The 8170-nt window shown below is 54.0% G+C and overlaps 3 protein-coding genes across 3 annotated transcripts in view; 1 reads left to right on the top strand and 2 right to left on the bottom strand.

The window, feature by feature from the left end:
* PTSG_07561 (uncharacterized protein) overlaps positions 1-1959 on the bottom strand; it is a gene marked incomplete at both ends in the record, with an annotated part of 2773 nt that extends 814 nt beyond the window's left edge. Inside the window, 8 exons of the mRNA XM_004991300.1 lie at positions 200-275; positions 425-501; positions 652-752; positions 864-891; positions 1071-1171; positions 1444-1514; positions 1688-1698; positions 1888-1959. Of these exons, the coding sequence (XP_004991357.1) occupies positions 200-275; positions 425-501; positions 652-752; positions 864-891; positions 1071-1171; positions 1444-1514; positions 1688-1698; positions 1888-1959 (537 nt within the window). The remainder of the gene's footprint in view (positions 1-199; positions 276-424; positions 502-651; positions 753-863; positions 892-1070; positions 1172-1443; positions 1515-1687; positions 1699-1887) is intronic.
* A 143-nt stretch (positions 1960-2102) lies between these two features.
* On the bottom strand, positions 2103-4455 carry PTSG_07560 (uncharacterized protein). Its single transcript, XM_004991299.1, has 5 exons — positions 3603-4455; positions 3229-3288; positions 2919-3035; positions 2558-2648; positions 2103-2201 (listed from the first exon to the last, which is right to left on the bottom strand). Exons 1-5 carry the CDS (start codon positions 4375-4377, stop codon positions 2159-2161), a joined length of 1086 nt encoding a protein of 361 aa, XP_004991356.1. The 5' UTR covers positions 4378-4455; the 3' UTR covers positions 2103-2158.
* A 22-nt stretch (positions 4456-4477) lies between these two features.
* Positions 4478-8170, top strand: part of PTSG_07559 (mixed-lineage leukemia protein) — an 11279-nt gene continuing 7586 nt past the window's right edge. The window contains exons 1-8 of the mRNA XM_004991298.1: positions 4478-5601; positions 5825-5918; positions 6134-6265; positions 6424-6605; positions 6927-7216; positions 7315-7347; positions 7508-7598; positions 7761-7969. Coding sequence (XP_004991355.1) covers positions 4654-5601; positions 5825-5918; positions 6134-6265; positions 6424-6605; positions 6927-7216; positions 7315-7347; positions 7508-7598; positions 7761-7969 — 1979 coding nt within the window. The 5' untranslated portion in view covers positions 4478-4653. The remainder of the gene's footprint in view (positions 5602-5824; positions 5919-6133; positions 6266-6423; positions 6606-6926; positions 7217-7314; positions 7348-7507; positions 7599-7760; positions 7970-8170) is intronic.

Raw genomic sequence — 8170 nt, 5'->3', positions numbered from 1 at the left:
TTGGCGGCACGGAGTGAGAGATTCAGGTTGGGCCGGGAGGAGGTCACGCGTCGCTGGTGGCGATCACCACCACCACACACCACACGCACACGCACACGCACACACACACACACACACACACACACACACACACACACACACACACACACACACACACACACACACACACACACACACACATACAGACGCGCGCGCCCACCCCTCGATCGACGGCGTTCTGCGTGACGTCCTTGAGGCAGGTCTTCACGTCTGAATCCAGAGTTCGCTCAAGCATCCTGCGAGCAGAAGCAGCGAACGTGTGGGTTGAGAACGCTGGTTGCACATGTATGCAAGGTAACGCCTGTGTGTGCATGCGTGTGTGCATGTGTGCATGTGTGTGCGTGTGCGTGGAAGGAGAGCGAAATGGAAGTACGAAGCAGTGCACCTGCTTGCGGCGTCTTCTGGCACATCCACAGTCTTGAGGGCTTCAATCAAACTCGCCTCTTCGGTGATGTCTTTGTCCTGCGCACAGAGAGAAACGTAAGCGCGTTTGAAGCATCGCGTGGTGTGGCAAGTGGTCAACTTGAGCACCTCAAGACTTGATGACATGCACACGTAGGTCTTCAACGAGTACACACACAGCACAATTGCTCAAGTGAAAAGGGTGCTTACGTCCCGCCAGACGCGTTGGAACAGCGTCTCAGTTAAGGGCTCCACGAGCTGATTGTGCTCCATCGTGCACACGGTCAGCAGTCGCTGTGCACGCAGTGAACCTGGACAAGCAGACGACACGCCAACAACCAGTGTAGATGAAGTATGAGTGAGAGGTTTTGTAAGTGCATGTGGTGGATACGCAAATCAGGTTTGCAGCCTGAGGAACGCACCTTTCTTGAAGAGAACGTGAAACATGTCCTGGTGCCATTGCAGAGGGGAAGCCAAGCCCAGCGAGAAGGAGGCATTAGTGCTGTGGAGTGACGATGACGTAGTACTCAAAACACGGCCAAGTGCAATTATTCACCCACACACATACACACAAAACACCCACACACACACGCACAAGGGTATTTAAAATTGCGTGTGTACACGCGCACCTTTGGCAAGTTGATGTCGACTGCTTCAAACTTGCGGTAGCGCATGAGGTCCGTCGGCATATGTGACCCCTTCAATGGAATCATGGCCGGGGATTGGTTGCCTGAAACCGCGCCACATCATGGTGAAAGTGAGACTGCGTTGTAAGGCTTACTTGGTGGGCATGCCAACCAACCACGCACACACACGCACACACACACACACATACAGACACTCACAGACACTCACAGACACTCACAGACACACACAGACACACACAGGCACACACAGACACACACATACAGACACTCACAGACGTACAAACACAAGTACGCATACACAAGCACAAGCACGCGACGACGTGATGGTTCTCCTTCACTCGCGACAGACGCGTACCGCTGACTTTGAACAGGCCACCAATGGCAACCGGGGTGTACTGCACGCTCACATCCCATGTTGGCTTGTATCTGACCCACAACACAAGCAAAAACGTGTCAGTTGCGTTGATCACGTGTGTTTGTGTTTGTGTGTGTGTGTGTGTGTGTGTGCGTATGTGCGTATTGTGTATGTGTATGACAGTCAGAGGGAGGAATGGCTAAAGGGAGCACACGTCCTCTCTTGCAAGCGATCCAAGTCTCACCTCTTCAACAACTGCTCGATATGAGAGACGATATGATGAAGTGGAATGTTCGGCATAGACAAGGTGCGGAAAAGGTGTGAGCTTGTACGCTTTAATCATCAAAGTTGCGTTTCTCAGAACAAGACCACAGTCAGCACAGCTACCCTTCCTTCTTGCCACCTTTGTTGCCCAAGAGACAGTGCTGCGCGAAAGGCGTGTACCTCAAAGGCAACGTATGAGTATGGAGAGAGCACGTCGTAAACAAACTCCAGCCGCTTCAAGGCGCCCGCCATGATGTTGTCGGTTGTATTGGGTTGTATTGGGTTGTATTGGGTTGCAGTGGTGGTGGGAGGGTGGGATGGTGTGGGATGATGTGATCGTGTTGGATGTGTGGGGTGCTTTGAACTCTTGACTGGTTGGTCAGTGAGCAGTGCAGCAGCGTTGTTTTTGTTTGTATTGTAGAAGATTGACGAACGATTTCAGACAATTTTCTCACATCTTGAAGGTCATGGTGGCATTGGCAGACGCTTCTTGGCTGCGTGCGCGCGCGCGCGCGCGTGTGTGTGCGTGAGTGAGTGCGTGTGAGTGCGTGTGTGTGTGTGTGTGTGAGTGAATATGCGTGTGAGAATGAGCGACCATGGAGTGATGCACTGCAGTCACTGACAGGCAGGCAGGCAGGACGGTAGGCAGGCAGGCAGAGAAGAGACAGACACTCACGGATACAGACAGACAGACAGACACACAGACAGACAGACAGACACACACACACACACAGACAGACACATACATACAGACAGACAGACACAGACAGACACAGACAGACAGACACAGACACACAGACAGACAGACAGACATGGACAGACACACGTTCGCTCTGACATGCGTACTGACCACTCCTCAATGAAGGTGTCCAAGGTGACACGTCCCTCAACATAACCCATGGGCTCGTCGTTGTAGTCCTTGAAGAACAGGTTCTTCATCGCTGTGCATGCATGCGCAGGGTTGTACATGAATGAATGTGTGCAAGTGTGCAAGTGAGAGAGAGTGCATGTGTGTGCCTGTGTGTGCGTGTGCAGAGCAAATGGCGTCAGTGCAGCCAGATGCATGGCAGGCATGTTCAGCACTCTCATATCAACACGCACACAGACACAGACACAGACACAGACACACACACACAGACACACACACAGACACAGACACAGACACACACACAGACACACACACAGACACACACACACACACACACACACACCAGAGTGGTACTGTTGCATGGAGATCCAGCCGCGGTTGCTTGGGTCGTAGGTGCGGAAGACGGCCTTGGCGTTGCGCTCGTCAAAGAACGTCGGCAGTGAGTCTGACGGGTTGTCCACTGCCATACACACACACACACACACACACAGTCGCACACAGACATAGACAATGGCGTGAAGGGCAGACATGTTCACAAAAAAAACAAGTAAATTGACGTGAGAACAAAGGAACAGCGAGACCACGCACACGACGGCGCGTAGATGCAGGTGAGGCATGGCATTGACAAACATGCGATCAGTGGCTGCACGTACAGTTCTGCGCTCTCTCCTGAAGCTTCTCAACATAGCCGAGGAGGAATGCCCTTGGATCCTCTGGAGTTGGTGGTGGTTATGGTGGTGGTGGTACAAGCCAGTGCAACACACGTGAACGACATGATGGGGCAGGGATACGGAAAAGGAGGAACAACAGCAAACCGCGTGCATTGCAGCGTGCACAAAACAAACTACAGTTTACACCGTTGCACAGCTTTACTCACACTCAAACACACCCAACACACCCAACACACCCAATACCCCCAACACACCCAACACACCCACACCCACACACACACACACACACACACACACACACACACACACACACACAACAGACAGACAGACAGACACACGCACACACGAAGCCAGACCTGGGCGGTGGAAGACGAGTTGTGCGGTCATGTTCTCCAAGAGTTCGCCAATCTTGTTGTCACGCAAGTATTCCTCGGCTTGTTGCTGTGGGGGTTGTGCGTTGGCATCTGTGGAGGCTTGTGTATTCCGTTGAGAGATTGCTGCCTTTGGCGGTTGTGGGTGGTGCCGCTGTGGATGTGATGCAGCTGTGTCTTCTGGCTCTGTTACAATGGGCTGTGTCTCCGCTTCTTCATCATCATCTTCACCATTTTCTTCTTCTGCATCACCTTCGGGTTCCTCAACCTTTGGCTCTGGCGATTCCACGCGTGGCTGTGCGGTGCCTTCATCCGCTGGCGCCTCTGAGTTCAGTGCTACGTCGTTGGTCGTCTCAGCATTGGCCTGGTCACTGCCTGTCACCTCTGCGATGGCAACTGTTGAAGCGCTTGCCTCTCCTTCTGTCGTGTGTGGCTGTGTTGCTTGTGTCGAATCTGCCGCTTGCTCGGTCTCTGTCTCTTTTTGTTCTGTTTCATCCTTTTGCGCATTGTCGTCGTTTGAACCCTCCTCTTGTTGTTGTTGTTGTTGTTGTTGTTGTTGTTGTTGTTCTTGTGCGGCCTCGCCGGCATCGTTGTCTGCAGCATCCTGCTTCGATTCCGCTTTTGGATCAGTGGGCTCCTTCTGCTCTTGCTCACTTTGTTCTTGCTCTTGCTCCTTCTGGTCCATCTTCTCCACCCTCTCTTCGTCGCTCATCATCGTCGTTGCTGCGCTGGCTGCGCGCACACCCTCCGCATCCGCCATGGTCTCTTGCTGCCTCTTGTGGCTTGCTGTGGCTTTTTGGTTGTTAGGCAAAATTGACTTGGCAAGGGCAAAGTTGCCTTTGAGGCATTTGGCGCGCAAACACGAACAAGCGAAGCACCAGCACAAGACGACGAGACGACTGAGCAGCAGCTGTGGTGCTGTCGGTCGTGCGTGCGTGCGTGACACAGGTGTTGTGGGTGGGGGGTCGACAACACTTGCCGTCGCTGGTTCGCTTGCGGTGCGATTTTCGCCACACACAAGTGCACATTGCTCCTGATGATGACGGCAAGCCAGCCCAGCCGGGCCAGCAGCCGCAAAGCTGCAGCAGCCGCGCAAGCCAACGACAACGCAAACAGCAACGGTCACGTGGCTGCGTCACGCCGTCAGCAGCGACAGCAGCAGCGACAGCAGCAGCGACAGCAGCAGCAAAAACCAAAAGCAGGAGAAGTTGGGGTTGGTGGCGATAGCAGCAGCAATAGCAAGGCGCTGGCTGCCACGAACGGCATCCCTCGCCGCCGCAGCGGTCGGGTGCGGAAGCCAGTGATACGTGAAGGCGATGCCGACGAGGACGAGGCGCATGCGCAGTCCAAAACGAGGGCGCAGGCTAGTGCATCGTCTGCAACGGCTTCGCCTCGTACCAGCAGGGCCCGCAACGGCAACGGTAACGGTAAGGGCCTGCACACACCTACTTCTGCGCCAGGGCCAGCACGTAACCGGCGCCGATCCCAACGCATCAAGCAGCAGGAGCCAGTTGAACCGCACAGCGCGCCGCACAAGCGACGCAGCAGCAGCAGCAGCACGAGTGGCAATGGCAGCAGCAATGGCAGCAAGGCCGCAACAGCAGCCAAGATGCCAAAAACGAAGCAAGTGAAGCAGCAAGCGAAGCAGCAAGCGAAGCAAGTACAGAGGCAGGGGAAGACAGCAGCAAGGAACGACAAAAATGCGAAGAGGTCGAAAGCAGGGTCTGCGAGAGAGGTGGCGCAGCAGCACCCCAAGAAGAAGCAACCCCAGCGTCGACGGAACCAGTTAAAGAAACCCAAGCTGAAGAAGGAGCCAAGGCACAAGAGGAACGGCAAGGGAGATGATGATGATGATGATGATGATGACGAGGAGGATGACGGGGAGGAGGAACGCAAGCTCAATGGAATCAACACGGCAGAGCTGCAACGGACGACGAAGACACCAACGGAGAAACCAGGCGCTTTGCAGTGCCTCATCAACGAGGTATGTGGTTGTGTTCGATGTGTGTGATGTGTGTGTATGTGTGTGATGCGTGTGATGTATGTGTATGTGTGTGTGTGGTTGTCGCTGTTTTGTTGACCGCGCCTTTGGAGGATACCTTGCACTTTTGCGTCGTTGCTCACACCTGCTTACGCACGTGTGTGTGTATGTGTGTCGCTGATACCTACTGACACATGTGTGTGTGTGTGTGCTTGATTTTGTTCAGGCGAATGCGCTGGAGGAAGAGGAAGAAGCGCAGCCGTCGTATGAACGAGAGACGGAAACCTTTTGCTCGGCTGTGCGTGAGCTTCATGCAAACGGTAACTTCAGTTGTCAACTTGAGTCCACGCGTGCATCATGCGTGCTGCAAACTCTCCGATGCGGCGCAGCGATCTGTCTTGCGTCAATGGAGCTCAGCTGTGTAGCCATTCACCAACCCATTATGACCAACTAACTCGCTCACGCCATTGCATCTCACACCACCACCAACACCAACACCACCACAATCCATCCATGCACCATCCGCTGCCTGCAGGCATGCTGCAAACGGGGGACGTGTGCGAGTTCAAGGGCGTTGTCGCTGAGCTGGATGGTGATGGCGATCTTGTTCTTGCGGACGGCCAGGTCTTCCCAACCCCCGGGATGATGGCTTGCATCATGCAATGGAGTAAGCCGGCACGTCCACCCGCCGTGCTGTGTGGTGTGGTGCCTGCTGGCAGCTGCAGTTGCGTTTTGCTTTGTGATTTGTGGCGTGACCAGCATCCACTATCAGCACTTACGCATACCCATGTGTGTGTGTGTGTTTGATTGTTTCTGTGCCATCAGGTGGCTTCAGCAGCAATGGTTGGAGCTGTGTCAAGTTCTACTCCTCATCACCGCAATTGATGGATGATGGACCCACATCTTCCACCAAAAGAGGAAAGCGAGCTCGCAAATCGTCTGCAGCGGCCAAGCCAGCCTACTCCATGCTCACCATCGCACAGCTGCGCAAACAGCTTCTCAAGAAGGTGTGAATTCTTGTGTGCATGCATGTGTGCTTACGTGCTCATGTTTGTGTGCGTGTGTTTGTGTGTTCGTGTGTGTGTGTGTTCGTGTGTGGTTGTGCGTGCTTGATTGCATGTGTATGGTCATGTTTGTGTGCACGCAATTCCGTGAGTGTTGTGCATGAGCGTGTCGTGTATCCTGTCTTCTTGCATCAACGTCCCGTCTCTTAGCGCACCATCTCGGTGCATTGCGTCAATGCGCGCTCTGCTGCTCCCCACCCCCTTGTAACCCCCCGCTATCCCCCCATACCCCGACATCGCACGTGTTTCACTCTCTGGTGACAGGAGCAAGAGCGCCGGCAGCTAAAGAGGGAGGAGGAAGCAGCCAGTGGCCAGACAGCAGCGGCACCACTACCTGGCACGACACCCACCACCGCGGCTGCAGTTAAGACGGAAGCAAACGCAACAGCAGCCGACAAAGGAGAGAATGGCGCATCATGTCATGACACGATGAACATAGGAAAAGATGATGATGATGATGATGATGGTGGTGGTGGTGGTGGTGATGATGATGATGATAATGATGGCAGCAAGGCGGCATCGCACATTGTCACCAAACTTGAGGCCAGTGCAGCGTAAGTGCACGTGTGTGTGTGTGTGTGTGTGCATCTGCGTGTGTGTGCGCATGTGTGCGTCACGTCTCACGTATTGCTCCATCTTTGATGTATCACAGAACGGCATCGCACGGCGCAAATACTCTTTGCAGGTGCGAATGTGCGTGTGCTTGTGCTTGTGCTTGTGTGTGTGCGTGTGTGTGTGTGTGCATTCCTGTGTTTGGTTTGCGCTTCCCTGAACTTCAGCAGCTGCATCGCATTCACATCATTCTGTGTGTCTTCTTTTGTGTTATGATGTCGTGTCCTCCACAGCCCATTTTGGCGCCACGGCGTTACGGACCGAATCTCCGGTCGTCTTGGCAGATGCGTTGCCGGCACCTCCCCACTCCTCGCACACCTGGAGGTCAGGCAGTCATGTGTGCGCGCGTGTACATATGCGTGTGCACTTGTGCGCGTATGTTGTTGTGTGTTTGTGCGTGTGCCTCTTTGTGTGTTTCACACATCTCATGCATGTGCGCGGGCACAATGCTCCACTGTACTGCACTTCTCATGCTTCCCTCTTCAGCTCTGTGTCCGCTGTGGATCAAGCGGCGTGTTCACAGACGGCAATGACAGCACCAATAGCGGCTACAACAGCAGCAACAACAACAGTCACAACAACAGTGCCGATGGTAATGCTACAAAGAGCACACCGTCACCTTCATCGTCCCTCGCGTTCGTGCACTGTCGCGTGTGCTGCCAGCCATACCACCGCTTCTGCACCGGTGATTCCAGGTTTGTACTTTTGTGAAGTTGTGCGCATATCACACCCCGATCCAAGACACGCACAAACACACACACGCACACACACACACACACACACACACACACACACACACACACACACACACGCACACACACGCACGCACACATTGGTTTACAGACGTTCATTTCACCCTCTCCTTCACCCACCATGACATGCTGTCCGATATTCTT

This window comes from Salpingoeca rosetta (genome assembly GCF_000188695.1).
Source record: "Salpingoeca rosetta unplaced genomic scaffold supercont1.20, whole genome shotgun sequence".
Lineage (NCBI taxonomy): Eukaryota > Choanoflagellata > Craspedida > Salpingoecidae > Salpingoeca > Salpingoeca rosetta.
This window is presented reverse-complemented; position numbering and strand designations above follow the sequence as displayed.

Coding starts and splice junctions, on each gene's coding strand:
- PTSG_07560 (XM_004991299.1), bottom strand. CDS start 4,377: ATGGCGGATGCGGAGGGTGTGCGCGCAGCCAGCGCAGCAACGACGATG. Junction 3,036..3,228: donor TCAGGAGAGAGCGCAGAACT/GTACGTGCAGCC, acceptor TGTGTATGGCAG/TGGACAACCCGTCAGACTCA. Junction 2,649..2,918: donor CATGCAACAGTACCACTCTG/GTGTGTGTGTGT, acceptor ATGCATGCACAG/CGATGAAGAACCTGTTCTTC.